The 19737-nt window shown below is 46.3% G+C and overlaps 1 protein-coding gene across 1 annotated transcript in view; it reads left to right on the forward strand.

Moving 5' to 3' along the window:
* GPC1 (glypican 1) overlaps positions 1–19737 on the forward strand; it is a 191824-nt gene that overhangs the window by 74925 nt on the left and 97162 nt on the right. The window contains exon 2 of the mRNA XM_057374252.1: positions 19498–19656. Within this exon, the coding sequence (XP_057230235.1) occupies positions 19498–19656 (159 nt within the window). The remainder of the gene's footprint in view (positions 1–19497; positions 19657–19737) is intronic.

Genomic DNA, 19737 nt, shown 5'->3' on the forward strand with positions numbered 1-19737 from the left:
TTTCTCTTTCTTGCATCTTCAACTAAAGGTTCACCTGATTCCAGTCAGATGTAACCACACTAGGCCTGCTGAGTCTTTCATTCAATAATTTATATTTATTGGTACCAGGGAGCAGAAGCTGTCCCAAATTGAATTTGCAAGGTACCGGTTAGGGGAAGAACATGTGTGTCATCTGCATGTATGCGAACAGACATATATATATATATATATATATATATATATATATATATGTATGTATGTATGTTTATATATATGCATGCACATCTGCTGCCCTGAGCAGCTGCAGTAATTAGGCAGCAGTACCTGGAATCACTGTCAAGGAGCTCTGTCCCTGATTGCTTTTCAGTTGGAGCACACATGAAGCACAAATCAGTGGGACCAAGTAAGCACAAGGCTGCAAAAGGCAGATGGAGCAGCTGGTGAGGAAGGCAGAGGTGTAGTCAGCATGGATCAACTCCGTTCAGCACTTGGAAATTGGGGAATGCAAATGACAGCTTTCACGRTGCCCAGGGAGCATTTGGGGACTGGGAATTCAGCTGGCAGGCTGTCTCACTCCTTGCCTCTCTGCTGGTTTGGATGAAACATGAAGACACACAGGCTTTAGCTCCACAATGCGCCTTTTCAGCTGACAGGGGCTGTGAAAACACTCTCACCATGGTCAGCCCAGAAGACAACRAGWGGCTGAARGCAGGGAGGAGGAGGAGGATGAARTGTTGGACCTTGAACTTCTTTAGTTGCCATTGCAATGAATCAAAAAGGTGTTTTCCTAGCTGGTTCTCAGGCATGGCTCCTGAGATGTGTGCTGCTGGATGGGAAGTGCCAGGCAGATCATCTGAGCAGGATTTATTCTCATTACTAACCCAGAGGGAGCAGGCAGTGAGGGAGGCAGTGTCTTTGGAAACAAGGGGTGTGTGTGATCTTCAGTGTGTGTCCTGGGCTGAATGCACAGGGTTGCATCTGATTTTGCAAGCAAACAGTTCTGGCACTGTCCAAAGTTTTGGTGGGAGGTGGAAAAGAAATTCCAGATATTGTTGGCATATCCGAAGGAGTTTTGGAGGAAGAACTAGACCACAGAAATGACATGAGTCTCAAGACTGCATTTTGGGTGCTGTGGCTTCTGGAGGCAGGTGGTAGGAAAGGCAGCATATGCTACAATCCCTAAGTGCCTTGAGTGCCTAAGGTGGTTTAGACAGGGCTTTTCAGGCACTTTGCTCCTATTCCTGGGTTGTTGAAGGTGAATTATGTTAAAAGTCCCCTTACTGTCTTAAATGCTCTCTTTACATGTAAAATAAMTTCCTTACTTTATAGACAGACAAGGCAGAGAACTGATTCAGATATTTAGGTGTGTAGTGGGCCTGTCACAAATGAGACCCCCTGTCCAGTGGGCATCTGCTCTCAGAGCTGTTTTGCAGGAGAAACCTAAATCGCAAACAGCAGACTATCCCTTCTTGCACCCTATTGCACATTTTCTCCAAAGGAAATTTAGAAGAAACCATGAATATCTTTTACTGCCAATGGTAGATACCTTAAAACCAACCTGGGTTCAGCATACAGCCAGCTGCTGTAATGTCAAGAGTATTGGGTTTATGACTTCTTAAACCAAGCTTGTTCTAGCTGTGCACACTTGTACTGCRTGTGCACTATCTTTGCAATGTCTTGTAAAACCTACTGTAGCTTGTGACTGTTAAAATACTAAAGAATAGCATAAAATTAATACCTAACATATCTAGACTCCTCAGCCAGCTGAGGGCTTTTTATACCCCAAGGAATAGGGAGAATCTTGTTCAGAGCTTAGCAGGTGTATGGAACTGAAAGGCTGGGGAGCAGAGCTCTCTCTGCTGGGGGAGCAGCAGCCGCAGTTGCACCAGAGGACACTGGACAGTGGCTCTGTGGGTTTGCCCCAGGGCAGGGACTGGCCCTGGTCTGAGGAGAGCAGCCAGCAATGCTGTTCCCGCTGATTCTGCTGGAGTGTCAGCCACTCCTTGTCAGCAGGTCAAACCCAGCCCTGTTCCTGGGAGCTGTTTTGCCCCACTCGTAGGGTGCCCCTTGCTCGTTTGTCTCCTGCGCTCTGTCAGCAGAACTGAGGATGGGAGATGTACTGCAGAGACCTGGCAGTTGTTTGAGGAAAATTTCAGGCTTGTCCAAATGGCACAGAAAAGCCACTGGRGGCTTGCAGCATCCACTCAGGGTGTAATGAGGAGCAGGAGGGAGGGTGGGTAGGGAAGCACACTTTGACTGGGTTTGTCTCTGTGGGGTGGGTGATGSCTTCCTTTGATCCCACAGCTTGGCGTTCTCTCCCCCTGAGCAACTCTGGCTGCTCAGCCACGTGATCTGGGCACAGCAGCATSCTTATAAACCTACTGCTGGCCTTAAAAATACCATTTAGCTCCCTGGTGCTTTCAAAAAGGCTCCATGTGGTGATTTCGCTCCCATCTCAGAGGAACATCTGCCGTTCTGAATAAATATAAACCCAAAGCCTTTGCTCACTGCAGGAGCTGCAGCACCCGTGCAARGCAGAGGTGTGCAGCTCTGAGCACCATCTTTGTCCTCTCTCTGGTACCAACTGTCCTGGTGTGTCCTGGCTTGCAGGCACAGTTTGAAGTGCATTGGAGCCCCCTCAAGCTCAATGAGGTACATTTTTACCTCATCAGAGGCCCCCACATTCTTCTCTCTCAGCACAACTGCTCGCTGCTGCACTCCAGCCTCAGGGAGCCAGGGATCTGTCCCTGCATGGTGCCTGCACGGGCTGGGGTTTGGAGAGGCACGGTGGAGTCACGTTTTTGGGCAGAGCTGGAGCCGTGGCCTCAGGTGAAGGCACTGCTGTGTCGCTGCTTTGTCCTGCTGCCCGTGGCTCCCCTGTCCCAGGCTCCTGTCAGCCGCCAGGACGTTGGCAGCAGAGCTGTCAGCAGCTCCATGCTGGTGTGCTGAGCCCCCTCTCCAGGGATGTCCCCGTGTTCCAGCCCTGGTGTGTGCTGCTCTCCACCTCCCACCCACAGCGCTTCACCCGGGCAGAGGCTTCACCTGCACTGTGCCAGGAGCCCAAGAGTGGCACAAGCCCSAGCCTTGTTCTGCTGCAGGGCCTGCAGCTGGCATCAGGTGGGACTTAGATATTCAGCATTTTCTTCCCCTGTGGCTACCTCATCATCCTTAACAGAAAGAGAATTTTAAAATAAATCCATCTGGATACAGAACGTTGGGGAAAAGGGTGCAGAAATATGGCTGCTCCTGAGTAACACATACATGCCATTTGATACCTGATTTTCACAGTTACTTCCATTGCCTTAACTTGTTCACTCCACAAMAAGAGAGACTCTGAATTTTGGAACGCAAATTTAAGTATTTTTTTGAGAACTAGGCTCCTAAAGATGCCTGGGGTTAGTCACTCAAAATAACAAAACATTCTTGAAAATACTAATGAGATTATTTTAATAGTTCAGCACCCTGGGGAGTACTGGCTGGAGTGGACAGGAAGATACTCAGACTGAGGGCTTCCCTGGGGAGTCACCTAMCCTGACCTCGAGAGCCATGTTTTGTTTAAGGACTGCCACATTTAGGGCTGCTCAGCTGCTGGTGGGTAGCACTAACTACAGGGTGTCCTGACTCCAAACTCCACCAGTTCTCACATCACAGATCAAACTTCACAGTCTTGAGCGTGCTCTGCAAGTGGTGGGACAGCAGCCTCTGCTTCACAGTGGGACACATCTCTGCCACAGCAGAGAAAAGAAACTTTGGGCAAAGTGAAGAGGAGCCCAGATGGGCCTCCCTGCAGTGAGGTCCCCAGCCGGGGCTCTGTGGTGGCCTGGCCCCAGTGTGTGAATGTGAGCAAAGGTTTGTCTGGTTCCAGCCCTCAGCAATCGATTCCACTTCAACTAATGCTGAACATTTCAGCTAATGYTGAGATTTGTAAGGACTGGAAAACACAAGGGATAAGCCCATGAGCTGAAAAGCCTGAATGTTAGTCAGACCCTAGGGGAAAAAATATCAGTGACCAGTGGGAGATATAAACAGCAGATACTGTTTAATTTACTGGCACAGAGGTTCATGGGCTGGGAACTGAACCAAAAGCAAAACCGTGACTGTGCTGCTGGGAAAGACAAGGGTTATAAGCTCTTGTGAGAGCCTCCCACAATCTTACTTTCATCAGTTAGTATAAAGAAAATATACAGCCTAGCTGACAGCAACTCTTTACTGCTCAGGGAAACAAATAGCGATTGCAAGTGGGAATGACAGACAGACCAGAAYTGTGCTTTCCCGGGCTGAATAGAGCTGTTAAGCAGCATCTGAAGGGCTTGAGCAGAGGTGATTAAAGAAGATGCTATCTCCTAACACCAGCAGACTACAAAAGGTGTATTTTCAGTGGCTAAATCCTAAAACAATTATGGCCTGGAGTGTAGTCAGGTTATTTCTTATCTTTCTGATGGCCTGCTGGCAAAATCTGTTTTCTTAAATGAGGTTTGTAATGTCTAGTACTTCCAAGGAAAGATGGTATTGCCGCTGCAATGTGTGTGGTAGTGAGGATCAAAATAAACATAGCAGGCATTGCTGGAACTGCGTAGGCTTATAATTAATACCCCATTCCTCAGGGAAGTGATATTTTCATTTCGGTTGTGGAAAGACTTGTTGCTTGCTATGCAAGAGTGCCGAGGGTTGTGCCGACTCCACATTCCCCTTGTGCTCCCTCAGCACAGGCAGGTTTGACATTTGYGTCTGAATTGCTGGGTTTGTCCCTGCTGGGCTCTCCAGAGCTGCTCCTGTGCAGGGGAAGGGGTGATTCCTTGTGTCTGTGTGGATGGGGGGGTGCTGACACCCAGCCCAAGGCAGGGTAGGTTTCTGTGGAGGAGCTGTTTCACTGCACATGATGGGTTTTTTTCTCATCCTGGCCCTTCACCATCTTGCTGTGCCATTTTACTCTGCCTGTCCAGGATGGACAGAGTGTCAAAGTCCTTCACTGAGACAATGGTGAACCGCTACCAGTGGCTGCAGGACCCTTCAGGGGCTTCCCTGAGCCTGCCCAGGGCTGAGGGCACACAACAGTGCTGAGCTTTCGGTCTGCAGCTCATCCTGAGAGAAACAGTTCCTTTGCTCTGGTGGTTCTGTGAAGAAAAGCACAAATTATTATTGTAAGCYTTAATGTGATACACACTTGTAAGGCTGCTTGGTTAAATGTTTTTTCTGGCATTCTGGGAGCTTTACTATGAGGAGTATGACCGAATTTCAGAAACAGGGCCTGAAAGACACGTGGAAGACAGTGGTTTTGTTTTATTAAAGGGTGAAGTTCTATGTGCCTCGGGAAGGAGGGCAGTCTGGAGTGCTGAGGAAGCTGAGCAAGCCAGTTGTAGTCGGAGAGGAGGGGAGGGGGATTTTTCATGCAGGGGAGAGGTATCCACAGCTGTCTTCCTGCTCGAGCAAGGCTGAATGATGGACATCACAAATCCCAGGAGGCTTTCAGCAGGAACGGGACAAACATCCTCTGCTGATGGTTGGAATTTGAAGTAGATCAAAAATAGACAAGTGTATGAAGTGTATTAATTAAGGGGGTTTCAGCTGTCACAGGGAGTGAGGATGCAATTAAAGGTGCRGATCTTGTTGCACTTTCTTATTTCTAATGCTGGGTAAGTACACTTCCCTGTCACTCTCACGCATTGATGGGTCTGTTGTCCTGATTCCCAGATGMGGGAATGATCTATACCATTGCCTGACACTCCAGCCAGGGAGATGGGCAAGTCATCACATCCTGGGAAATGGAGAAAGAAAAAGTCATCTGAGACCACGTGGATTGATCAGTGGAGTCTATTTAGAGCTGTTTGCCCTGCCTGTTTCTAAGCATCCCCAGTGACAACACCTGTTCCCATGAGATTTCCTCTTGGATTTTCTCCAGTGCAGGTGCACTGAGGCTCACTGTGACTGGCATTCAAGCTGTGTGAGCACATATGGTGGGAGAGCAGCAGTCCCTCAGCAGTACCCTGAGTAAGCCTGGAGGCTGGAACATGACTTGCTTATAAATACCAAAACCAAGAGAGTTGCACAGTTTACTTCCATGGATGTTCAGAGGAGCAAATCCTCTCCACTTGCCCACCAAGCTAGTCACAGCAGAAGCCACACAATTAGTTGGTGGGAGGCAAGCAACCTGCACACAGTTGTGATTGCTCTGCAGAACAGTCTTCTGCTCTGGAAGACTCTTCCTCTGTGGGCACTTGGTTTTATGTCAGCAGCTCAGAAACAAGCCCAAAGGATGACAGACCAGGGGAACACATACTGCAAGGTGTTGCTGAAAAATGTACTGACTGTGGTGGTAGTCAGTGTCACTTATTGGTCAGACTGGTGTTAAATTTTCCCTATTAGCCTGGAAAAGGAGAAAGTACTTTTGAATTACATTCATCATTTAGGCAAATAGTAGCCAGACTGGTGAATGTCCAGAGGTAGTATATCACATCCTAAAAGTGCCAAGAGCATTTCCCACTGGTGTAACTGAATYTGGAAGTGGAGTTGACATCCACACTTGATAAAACATCCTGAGGTTAGTCCCTTTTTTCTTGTGACAAAAAAAGAAAAATTTGGTGACAGTACTTTTGTGCCATGATGCACAAAGGATGTGATTATTCAAGAGCAAAAGCTTGTCAGTGAGTAAGAACAGAGGGATCAAAAGGAGAACATGCTGCTTTCACTGGGGTCCCGGGTTTAGACCTGAGTAAAGTACCTGGCACCTGATGCACTTTGAAGCATTATGGATTTTCCCAGGTGGGAATAACAYACTTGGATATACAGTATCAGGAGAGCCAAATTCAGGTTTTAAAAGTTGTATTTTTCATTGACTGGCCTGTGATGTCTTCTAAGGTGGGTATACAAGAACCATTGCTTACATTCAGGGGCAAAGTGGTGAAGGAAAAAACTGTTTGCATTTAATGTGAATCTGCCACTTCTTAGCAACACTAAAGCAAAAAAGAACCCATAWCCAAAATGTTAAGAAAGGACCTTTTTCAAGTTATAAATCCCTGAAATTACAGAGCTTTTCCCTCAGCCACCTTTATGCATTTAGCTGAGTACTTAATGAATGTTTCTCTAAGATATTCCCTAATCATAACCATATTCTAGGGAGACCAGTTACAGCATCGTTATCATCTCTTCCTCTATGAACATGTTATGTCAGGTTAATAATGGTTGCAGCAGGAARGTGTGATCCAGCCCTCGGAAGCACAGATCTTGCTAACATTCCTGTAAATGATTGAAGGTACATGAGTAATCTTACTGAGTTCATTTGCCTCTTAATTTCTAGCTACCACCTTGAAAAGCAGATTCAAGCAGTATATGTAGAAATTCTGCTTTGTACTGTTTTTAAGACATGGCAGTAGTTCAGATCCTCCTTCCTGCAACATAAATATTGTGCTTGCTACAATTTTTAGCAAAGATAAAGTACTTTCACTCTAAAGGGAGAATTTCTCTTTTATGATTTTCACAAATCACAGTGGTCAAGGTAGTGAGTATCTACAGAGACAGCTGGTGTTGTTGTTCCAGTCCTCTGAAGAGTGCATTGGGATTGCAGGGAGCTTGGAGGCAGCTGCCCTCAGGAATTCTGCCTGGCACCCTGCAAGTGCTCTTACCCTTGTCACTCTGCCAAGCTGTCCAAGGGGAAGGTCATTAATGCTGGGGGGAGCTTTGAGGAATACGTGAACCTTGCAAGGTGTGAGAAGCTCAGAGGTGGCCCARTATTCCATATGCCAGGATCAGGGTCCAGGAAAACAGAGTTTGAAGCATGGTGATGTTAAATGGTGGCATCTGTTTCACTATAAAATCAAATTGCCTGGATAAAGTGGTCTGTTTTTTAGAAACTGTGCACTGAAGATATTGGTATGAACACTCAGGCCATTCACAGTGATCCAGTTTCAGACTGAGGCCTGTAAGTCTTCCAGCTCACAGTTTTACACTCTTTTTTTTTTGAGCTGGGTAAGTGCTGCCCCGCTCTGAGCTGGGACTCCACTTGAGGCAGCTCTTCTGATGCTGCTTGTGGCATGCAGTGACAGCCAGGCACGGTGCCCAGAGGCTGCTGTACCTTTCTGGAGTGTGGTCCATATGTGTGAAAGMAGATTTCATTCATGCCTGGGGATGCTGAACCTCTAGGATGCTTCCACCAAAGCTAGTTGGAAGAGAGCAGATGCATTCCTCTGATGTTCTTACAAATGCAAGCAGCAGTCTGTTTTTTTCTTGARTAGCTGAAAATGTTGAGAAATGCTTGATTTAATTTTGTCTGAGATTTCCCATGGAGATGTTTCTCCTGTCCCTTTCCCTTCCTCATGATTCCTGTTTGTGGTGCCCACCATGCTTTTGTTCATGCTGAAATGTGAGCCTTAATGGAAGTGTCAGGTAGGCGAGGAGGAAATGGGCGGGTGAACGTAGGGCTTAGAGTTGAGTCCAGCAGAAAGTAATCTCTTATAATCCCTGGAAAATGTTATTTCAAAGCAGAAAGATGTAAAGAAATCTAACAGCTCTATCCCATGAAATGTAAACCCATCTTCGGCATTAGATGGATATGCAGGGTTTACTCAGAATGTCAAGGTTCCTTAATGCATAGCAGTTAACACTGTGCATACTAATGCTCATGGACACAGCCAAAGGAAAGCTGGGTTGTAACTGTTGYGAGAATCAAACTCCAAGTTTTTAAGACTTCTGTTTGAGAGCCCTTGCTAAATTGGTATTTTTTGTCCCATTAACCACACAGAGACATGCACAGAAACCAAACATCAAACAGCACACAGAAGTGTTTTTTGTGTCTTTCMTAAGTACCGCTAGAGCCTCAGAAGTGAGAGGGGAATTGGAGGGGAATTGAAAGTGGGGGGAGAAAAAAAGATCTTTAAATGGTTTAAAAAAAAAAAATCCTTGCTCTAAAATGTCTACTGCCAAATTTCATCACGGACTAATTYCTTGCAGCTGAGCTGCAAACCTCTATGAAAATAGGGGTTTACAGTGGAAACACTGACTAACTATAGCTGTGCAGTCCCATGAATAATGACGCTGTAATTACGCCTTACGATTTACCAAGACCTGCTTTCTGTATTGCTGTTGCTGGTTTGGGGAGCAAGATTTTCTTTTCCTTGACTGTGGTTTGCTTCTTTTTGTTCATATTATGTTGGCACATAGTTTTTGAAAAGCTTTTCTCTGAAGGGAGCTGGGCAGACAGCTATGATTAAGTATGAAATGATTGGTTGAGCTGTTTGTCAAAGTTATAAATAGGATACCACACAAACCCAACASTAATCTCACTGAAAGACAGATACTGGCAACATTTCTTAGTCATCTGTTCCTGACGCTCAGGGGAGAACAGCTACACTTCCATTAAGTTTTCAAACAGAAGTTGCCTAAAATACATCTCTCTGGTAAAATTTTGGGCATATGCACTGTGAGCCACACTGAGATCTAGCAGGGTGTTGGAGTTTTAAATGTTCATCCCAGTTTAAACCTGGTCCTCTGGATCCACCCCTCTGTCCAGGGGTGAAAGGTGATGGTTTGATGTTTGTGGCAACAGAGATCTGTTCATGAAGCAGTTCTGGCAGGACCTGGCAAGACTAATGTCCTCATCTCCTCATACCCCTGGATTAATTTTAAGGGCAGAAGAGGAGGTCCTTAGGGATGTCCTTTCCATCTTCAGGTTTACAGGCAGCTTTCTGTGATCTGYTTTTGGAAGATCAGATGGAGGCGTAAAAAGAAGAGCAGTGGCGCAGGTTTCGCTTACGTGCGTCTGCAACCAGAAGGGAAAGGGAGCATATTGAATTCCTTCTGCTGCAGATCTCTCAYACACAGCAGCTTCTGCAGCCTCCAGCGTGGATGCTGGTACTTGTCCATCCCAGTTCTGCATCAGCTGCATCCRTTCTGTCAAACTGGAAGTCTGCAATTTCACGTTCCCACAAGATGACCCCATATTTGCCGTTTGCTTTCATGGTGCCTCAAATTGTAGGGAGGGGCTCCACAGTTCGGCACTTTTACTGCCGGCCAAAACGTTCATGAGACAATTAAAGCAAAGCAATAGCTGAAGGAGAGCCAAGCATTTCTGGGGCTGAAAAAAGCTTCAAGTTGCAAAGTGAAAAAGCCCACAGCAACCAGAACTTGCCCCTCCAATCCTGCACCTTCCCACATCCCTGCCAACACATACAGCAAAGAGTTTTAGAGGAGGTATAAGCACTTCTAATTTATAGCATAAGTCAACAACTCTTCATAGGTAAAGTCTCTTAATGTTTTACAAAAATCTAAAAATGGATGATCTTGAATTTGCGGGGTTTCGACAATTCAGACAAGCCTATTTTTATTTTTAGCTTTGATAAGTGTGCACACATCTATGTGATTTCAGATTAATGAGCTTCATTAAACCTAATTTCTTAAATTTTTAGGCATAGACATTTTGTTTTTGCAAACTCTCAGAATCAGATTCAGAGCCAAAAGCTTTGTTTAATGACTATTTAAAAATAAGGGGTTTTGCAGACTCAGGAGTCATTTTCAGTCTTACCAGAAGGCAGAATGGTTGAGGTTTATTTAGCTTCCTGATTTTTCATTTGGAGATTTTTGTTGCTAGAGAGCAAGACCCTCCTTGTGTGCATACAGCTCCTCCCCTGGGTGAGCTGGCAGCCAKGAGTGCAGCTCATCAGGGTGGGCAGCAGTGGCCAGTGACCTGCAAGGGTGGCAGAGGGACAGGGAACAGGGGGTACCTTCCAGGAGCCCAGGGCTTAGCATGTGGCTGAAATGCAGAAAGATGACTTTCATGGTTTGCACACCAGCSTCAACTGCTTGAGCTTTGCTGGGGTTGAAAGGAAATGTTCTCTAATTGCTGACTTCTCCATGAGAGGTTGATAAAGGTTTGTTCTTTGCACTGAAATAATTGGGACCAGCCACAAGCACTCGCCATTCTTGGGCAATATTTTACAAGTTTGCTGAAGCTCGCTATTTCAAACTAGCCCCAAGTGCAGTACCACCATTTTCCTTGCAGATCTCAAGCAGGAGAAGTAGAAAAACCTTTTGGTTTTGTCCCTTCCTCAAGTTCATTACATGGATTACACGGATTATTGCCCCAAAGTTTGGGGTTTTTTAATGTAGAATAAACCAAAGGCCTTCACCTCTTAAACTTCTTAGTGCGAACTATATCTTTAATCCTTAGTTATTACCCAGGTTCCTTTTCCAGCATGAGCCTACTGGCAGTGAGCTGCCAGGGCATGAGGAAGAGCTGACAGTTTCTCCAGTAGGTATTTTTTCTGAGAGGAAGCTGGTAAAAAAGTTCCTGCTTAATGAATTGCTTTGTCTCTTATGTAATGGCATATTTATGTTGTTATGAAGCCTGCAGTGAAGCTGCATCTGATAAGAGTGATAGGTTTCCAGTTTGATCTTATTTTAGATTGCAGCAAACTGAGGATAAAAAGAGTCTTTGTTCCAAGAAGAAAAAACAGAACCAAACATCTGGTGAGAAGCTGCTGTGCTCAGGACAACWCTGAAAGAGGTTGATAGTGATGGATTGCGACACACGACTTCAATCCGTCCCCACAAGTGTTATGTGAAGAGACAAGATAATTCTTCCCTTGTCTAAGAKGCATTTTAAAAGTTTTCTGTTTTTCAGGGARGGGGAGARGAAAGAGTRTAACAGTGAACTCTCTGTGTGTTTSTCCTTGATTTGTGCAACTGGTCTAGTTTGAACTGAGGYTTCTTTCAGGATTGATTTATTTGGAGAGTGTTAATTGTAGACCATGTCCTAAGTGCCAGTTGAAGCCTTTCATAATGGATCATCTCCYGTAGCAGTCCTGCTCAGAAGCASCCCCGCTGTGTGTCGKGTGCCCAGAAGAGGATCTGAGGAGYGTTGGATTCAGTGTGCTCAGTCAATTCTGCTAGCTGGAGGTCCTTCACTGCTTGTGGTACATGTGGGTTTGGCCCTTGTTCTTTCATTCTTCTCTCAGCCGCTGAAAAAGATATTTTCTACAGCAAATTATAAAGCGTTTCCTACTCTGTTGTTAAATACAGGCTTGGATCGTTTYGCCCTGTGCYGATTCCTGCTKTGTGTGCACAGYTCAGAGGCAGAGGCAGAGTCAGGCCCATGTAGCTAAAGGCAGGTCCTSAGAGAAACTGGGGGAGCAGGGTGATGGGAAGGGGTATTCTGTTTCATTCAAAAAGACACTCCCAAAACCCAAAGGAGCAATGCGTGGGTGAAGTGCTTTCATGCAGAGCTTTTCACTAAGAATCAAGTCTGTTGTCAGCACTTGTGACATTTTCTCTGTTCCCTTCCTCTGGGCAGTTTGCCACTGTAACATACACAGATGACATTAGGATTTTCAGACTGTCGTTTCTGAAGGCGCTCTTATCTACTCTGTACTTAGTATTTTTCCAGGACACGGAGGTGGCTCTTTTTCCTCTGTTAATTAACTTTCTTTGGCTGTGTTTGCCTGCCTTATAAATTCCTCTGACATCAGGGTCTAGGATTAAACAAATTGATACCACACTTCCAGTGTGTGAGCTTGACACTGAGCTGACAGCCTCGGAGCCTGAAGTATTTTGACACACGAACAGAGCAAATACAGAGGAAGTTGCTGTTCAGCCTCCTCCGCACCCTCCCGCCAGGCTCCTGATTTGAGCAGTCTGTGTCGGTACTAATGGGGCAGTCCCAGAGTCCTCCCACCCATCAGTGGGTTTCTGCTCGAGGTGCCAGTTGTGACATTTCTCAGAAGTACCTGTATTTATTCACTGTGTCAGGTTTTCACTGTAATGCAATTACAGAACAGCACTAACCTGGTAGGGAGCCAACTCCATGCAGTAGCCAGATTAAGTTGTCTTATTTGGTTAACAGTATTTTGATAGTTTATTAAATCCTAGTAGGAGTAGAAAGATAAGAGTGGAAAGAACAAATCTTATGGATTATCTGTTCTTGGTTGTTCACTCCGTTGTTATAATCCTGGTCTGAATGATGAGCTGTGGGAACAAGCGTTTAATGTTTTTCTATTGTCCCTTCTTACACATGTGTGTTGCTTTAACAGAATAAGCATATTCTGTAGCTCTTTTTTTTTTTTTTCCAGCTTGCTGTTTTTATCACTGATGTGGAACATAGTGCTTGTTTTCTTTACCTGGAACGAAAACATTAGTTCATCTCAGATAGCACAAGCTATTTGATCAGCCTTCAGATGGTAAGGTAACAGCTGCTGACATGGGACAAACTCAGACGTGTGGTGTGCAGCCTGAAAAGCCTTCATGCCCTTGTTATCAGTCCCATGAGATACTCAGCTACTCCCTCAGCAGCAGCAGCAGCAAAGAGAGATAGGATTGAYTGTGCTAGAGCCAAATCCTTTCTCCTTACTGAGGCAAGGAGGCAGCAGGGATGTGCGTGAGGTTGCCAGTGTGGATGCAGCAGGTGAGAGAGCCCCTGCCTGTTCCTGCAGTTCTGCTCATGTGTCAGCTGTGATTCTGCTCTGGTGGCCTTGTGCTGGTSAGATTAACCTGGGATCTGCCATGTAGCAGGCACTGAGGTCCATGAGAAGCATTGAGYGATTCCTGCAGGGTGTTGGTAAAGCAGACAGCTTCCCTTTGCCTCTGCTCTCCACCTTGCTGCATTAGCTCCCAGGCCAGCTCATCCGAGATGTCCCTGAGTCCATGGCAGGACTGGTTTCCTRCCACCTCTGCWTCTCATCCTGGGAGTGCTTCTTCCTATGGAAATACAGGAAAATAAGGACTTCATTTGAGCACAACTCTTCCTCATGGCCCTATTCTGGTTTCTGGGCCAGMCCTCAGCCCTGCCCTACCTTGTGTATCCTCAGCCTGTGCTATCACTAAAACCAGAGAAAACACAGTTCAGTGCATTTTGATCATAGTGTTTGCTGTACAATATTTGACATTCGGGCCTTCTATGACTCCCCTGACATGTGCAAAATGAAGCCAAAATGACAATATTCTTCATACATAATCAGTAAATAGGAGACAGTGTATTTTGCAACAGCTGACTGCAAATCAAAGGAACAGGCTGCACAGCTAACATCTGCCTTTGCAATATGGAAAAATATCTTATTTTCATTCTGTTTAATGGAGCAGTCTGGTCTCTGGATCAGTCTGATTATAGCAGCTACTACAGGAGACCAGCTGTACACCTGGACACCTTACACAGGTATTATGGGGCGCAGGTATCTGGCAGAGCTTGGCAGAGGATGTTTCTCAGAAAAGGGCATGAAGAACTCTTCCTAGGCTGGTCAGCCAGAACTATCTGCTAGTCCAAATGCTTTTTGGGTACCTATGTTTCCCGTTAGGAGTTATCTGTGATAAGACTGGGATTCAAGGTAGTGCTGGCTGTGCTGTCACCTGCTGATCAGCATGTGCCAAATCAGGTTCTCTGTCAAGATATGTATTTGAAGAGAAATGGGGATCAGAACACCTGAAGCAGGAAGAGCCTGGAGGCATAAGGAAAGGGATTTACTTTCATTGCACTATTTCTTTGCAAGGTATTTTTAACATCTGTACAACCTCCAGGCTCATTTTGCGTCAGCTGCAGATGCTTTGACATGGTTGAAGAAAAAAAAAATATTCTAAACTACACTGTTTTGTCYTCAGTTCCTGGCTGTGATGCTCATKAGCCTGGATGGGGTTTAGGTGGGAGGAGGGACAGTGGTGCCTACCAGGGACAGCAGGAGAGGACTGCAGCTCCTCAGCTGCCAGGTGCTCTCAGGCTCTSTGGCTGCCCCTGGCCAGGGGCTGTGTCCTGGCATCCCTGCCATGCCTGGCATGCATTGCACCTCAGTAAACCTGATTGCCTGAGACATGTCCACCCAGAATCCCCCCAAGAGCGAGCTTGGGCTGTAGTGTCCTGGAATGGGGAGCTAGACTGAGGCATGGAGCATGAGATGCGCTGTTGGAGCAGTTTGGAGAGCGAGTGGGAGGAGGGTTACAAATATGAGGGAAGAATTATGATGGATTTATCACAGCCTGAAATAAATTAACCTCTGGGAGGAATGATTTTGTAATAATTTGCATTTAGATACTCTGACACAGCCACATAACCCCAAACCTTCTGCAAACATTGTAATTAATTCAATCTCCAACATCCTGTGAGAGGGATAGAAATAGCWCTATTTACATGGTTAAAGGAGCCAAAGACTCTTCTCTCAATATTACATTTTACACCTCTGGGACTGCCCTTCTGTCTTGTTTTCAGAGTCTGGTGGTGGGGTGAAAGGCAGGAGCAGTGAACAGCTGCAGAGCTTCCCTGAGCASAGTTAGCTGAGATGCTGTGGTACAGCACACAGCCTGTGTCAGGTAGCCCAGGGAGCCCGTGTSKGCCAGGGCAGGGAGGAYRGAGCACAYGGCRGARGAAGCAGGGAGCTGAGCCCTGCCTCAGCTCCTGTTAGTGGGGGCTGTGGGCAGGGCWATTCCCCCTGCAGGGACCCTGGGCTTGGCTCCATCCCTGAGTGGAAAGCGGTCAAGTGATTTAATGTTCAGCACTCTCAAGTGCAGTAATGAATTTGATAGCCAAAATAATCTGCTAACCCAGCCAGCCTGAGAGGGTRTTTCAAGGACAATCCAAGCCTGTAGCTAGGCAGTGTGATATTCTCTTGTCATCAGCTTCCTGCCTATTCCTTTCCATTCCTGGGCAGTTAATCATAACTGAGATATTTGCTTGATGCTGTTTTCATGCATGCTCTACCCTGTTTCTGTTTCCAAGGGACCGTGCAGTYGGTGGGTCACATCCCTACCTCAGCTTCAGCAGCTTTTGTAGGAGAGCTGGCCCTTCCAGAGAGACCAGATTGAACCTCAGGCTTGGGCAAGCTGATTGTTTTCAGAGCATGTCAAAGTGCATCTTCTCTTAATTACTAATGTGTTTGAAATCTAGGGCTCTTAGCGCAGCACAGAGCTGGTGTTAGCTGAGCCACTGAGTGCACCCTGGGCACCTCCTTGCTCTGCTGCCAGACCTGCTCAGCTGTGGGGTTGCAAGTAAAAGGCTGAGGAGAGATGGTTGGGTTTCAATTACAGACCTGGGATAGTGCAGTTTTCTTTAGGCATGACCCAGAGCCGGCCTCGGTCACTGGAAGTGTATCTGTCATCTTCAAGGAGATTTGAGCAGCCCTCCCTTTGCTGCCAGTTTGGCTTCTGCCATGCCTGTCTGCTTCCTGCAAAGCTCTTCCAGGGGCTGGGAGCATGTGCTGTCCAGCAAGTGGTGAGCAACAGGCAGCTGTACACAGGGAGAAGTGGTGTGACACGGCAGCTGGGAGAGAACACACGCTGTATTGTGGAGATTTACTCCTCATAAAACACTTCTGGCTCTCTAGGTATCTGCAGATGTCTCCTGCCAAGTGAACCCAGGAGATATTTATAGTGCAAGCTTCAGCAATAGGACAATGGCGAGTTGGCAAACAAAGGGACTTTGAAATATAAGGAGAACCAAAATATGGTCTGGAGCACATTTATTTTGGCATCAATAGAAAAAGGTTAAATTATAATAGTGAATGTTTCCAGGGTGGGTCAGGTTAAAAAGCAGAGAAAGCAAAGCATGTTCACAGTGCTGTAAGACTGTTCTGTGTGTGCTGAGTTTGAGTTACAGAGATAAATGATACAAACTTCGCTTCCCACTGAGATAGAGTGTGGTGGTGCTGAGCACCACACAAACACCTGCTGAGTACCTCACAAACCTGCAGAAAGCTAAGATAAATGTTGCTTCAAAAGGGGGATTGAAACTGCTCTGAATTCAAGAATGGAAAAAATCTATATTCAATTCACAGAGTTGTGTAAAATTAAGCTGTTTTAGCTATGGGTGTGACTTTCCCCCTGCCTTCTGCTKTTTTTTCCCTGTTCCCTTCCCCTCGGTGGTGTGGAGGCCAGCGGGGTGTTGGGTTGGAGCCATGCTCAAACACGCTGTGCCTCGCCCAGGCTGGGAGAGCGGAGCTTTGTCCGGACATGTCACACTTTAATGAATGCACCTCGCACCGCTGCTGCTCGTCGGTGTCCATCGGGGAGCTCGGGCATGGGGCTGTTCCTCCCCGTCCTCTGCTGAGGGCAGTCCCGCCCTTGGCTTTGTTTCCAAAGGCTGTGTGGGGAACACGCCTGATGGCCGCTCTGGTGAGCACTCTGGGGGCTCCTTGTCGACATCCATGTTTGCTCTCCCAGTTTCAGGCAGGTCTCCTGCCTGAATCCTGCTGGCAGCAGGCCAAGGAATCAGAGATGCCCCACATTCCCCATGCTTTGACTTGGTTTCCCAAAATGGGACATTTGTAAGGAGCTGTTTGAGGCTTTGCCCGACCCTGCCAGCCCTGGCGGGTGATGGCTCCCAAAGAAATGGCAGGAGTGCTCACGCTGTGAGTGCAAGGGCTCTGGGCAGGACTAAGACCTCACCAGCAAAATTCACCATTAGCTGAGGTAAAGTTGCTTTAGGGAACCACTGGGATCCCTTGGGATCCGTTTCTTTGTTGCTTGGCTTTTCAGAGAGCCCAGGCCCTGTAAAGGCCTCAGTTTGTCCTGAGGGCACTAAGGGCCTCATGGAAGGATGTGTCCCACAGTAAAACTGCTGTCCACAAAACTTCTGTCCTTGCCAGAAATCCTGTGGCAGCAGAAATTGGATGGAAAAGGCTGGACAAGAAAAAAAGTTTTTAATTTGCCGTGACAGGAATCAAAGCCATGTCTTGTCAAAAAATTACAGCTCCCTTTTCCTGCCTGTCTGTCACATGTCAGCAGCCCTGACGCTGTACAGATAAATGCAGCTCTACAGAAAGGAGCCCTGGGAATGACTCGGAACAATCCAGTTTGTCAGGGGAGGAGAGGCTTAGGCAAGCACTGGAACCGAGCTTGCATTTGGTGTGGTAGTTATTGAGCCGCATGATGTTTATATTTTACTCCTGAGTATTTATACTGAAGCAAGTTGCTGCTTTTCCTGCTGCTGTGGCAGTGGTGCCCCGGCACCCATGGGGACAGGGARTGGGTCCCATGGGAGATGGACAGCTCCCAGGACACACCACCCTGACACTCCTCTCATCTGGGAGCACAATACAAGGCTGATGAGGGGAGTTATTCTCCTACAGAAGCTGATGAGCAGCAATTCCTGTCACACAGGCAATAAGACTGGCAGTGCAGATGCCCGTGGTAACCTGCTTTCCAAGGGCAGGCTCACTCCACACCCTGCACAGGTTGCTCAAGGGTCGTCTGTAAGCAGGAATCCAAAGGCCAGCAAAATGCAAACTCATCTTGAATGGCTTCTGCCTCAAATACATCAACTACAGAACAYTCCAATTGCTCTAAGCCTGCTGATGAGATAACTTTCAAAAGGGTAAGACACACACACAGTTTCAGAAACCCTTTACCATCCATTTGCTAAGGGCTTTACAYTGGAAATAGCTAAGGATTTAAATGGGAAACTCTGGACACTGTGCCAGGTTCAGGATTTGAAGCTGTTGAGACACACAAGATAAAACACAATTTTAAAGATGTTTAGGCTCAGCTGTGGCATTAAGACAGCGATCCTGTAAAAGTGCCAGCAAAATGGTTGTCAATCGCAATCAAATTACCTCAAACATGGTGACTGCTTAGTAATTCGTTTATCTCAGTACATGCTTGGAACAAGAGGGGTATTTTTTGCTGCTTTTAAAAATAAATGTTTTGTTTCATTCAAATTAATTCTTACTGCTTGAATAAGGAGAAACCTAGGGTGTGTTTGCAGGTGGATATGTAAGGTCTTCGTAAGGGCTTATAAAAACTTAAGCAATTATTTTTAAAATGTTGCTGACTCTGCCTATGTGAGCACTTGCTTCTTCTCCACAGTAAAGATATTGCAGAGAGCAGGCAGCGCTCCATACTGGAGAATTTTTCAATTTGACTGCTGAGTCCTCTTCTTACCTTTCCTGTCCTTCCTTATGGCAAAGGGTATATTCAATCAGTGATTGTCATAGCAATCTTTTTGGGGATAGTCTCATCTCTTTCTGGGAGATAAATTTTTCTCTGAAAATTTCCATGCATGTGGAGGGGAATTAGTCAATCAAATTCCACTGGCATTCAGCACATCTCTGTCTCTTGAAAACTTCTCACTAGCCTCGCCTCTCTGATTAAGGAAATGCCTTCTCAGGATAGATTTAGTAGGGTGSGGAGCACTTTGGAGTTTGTTTCTTTTTTTGGTGACAAAGGAGTTTCAAACAGCTGTGCTAATATACATAATAAGTCTATTGAGTACAGCTGTCATTGAATCAGACTTCCATGCCTTCTGGGATTCTAGGAAAAGATGGATTCTAGGATAGACTTTGAGCAGGAGAYACTTGTATTTCCCATCTCCTTGCTCCATATGTTAATCTCTTCTCCTTTGCTTTTCCATCCCCCACAGTCAACAGTGAGAAAATTTGTGCCTACATTGATACCAACCACTAGATTAAAGCAGGAGAACTCAAATTAGGTGGTAAATTTGACCGAAAGACCTGAAGCAGATCCAGTTTACCAGGGAGCTGGGATGTTTTTATGCTGAGATTGTCTGGGGTAAAATCCTCCCTTTAACTGTCCATTAAACTGCATTTTCTCTCATTTTAGGGGAGCACCTGCGGATCTGCCCACAAGGCTACACCTGCTGCACCAGCGAGATGGAGGAGAACTTTGCAAACAAAAGCCGAAGTGAATTTGAAGCCATGATGAAAGAGGCTGGTCGCTCTGTGCAGGCGACMCTAACAGCACAGCACAGAAGTTTTGACAGTAAGTAAAACCTGTCTGGTTCCCTCTGCTCAGGGTCCAGTCATCACTCAGTTTTCTGAGCACWGTTGGAGCCAGGAGTTT

The sequence above is a fragment of the Malurus melanocephalus genome, unplaced genomic scaffold, assembly GCF_030028575.1.
Source record: "Malurus melanocephalus ecotype Western Australia unplaced genomic scaffold, MMel_1.1 scaffold_220, whole genome shotgun sequence".
Classification (NCBI taxonomy): domain Eukaryota; kingdom Metazoa; phylum Chordata; class Aves; order Passeriformes; family Maluridae; genus Malurus; species Malurus melanocephalus.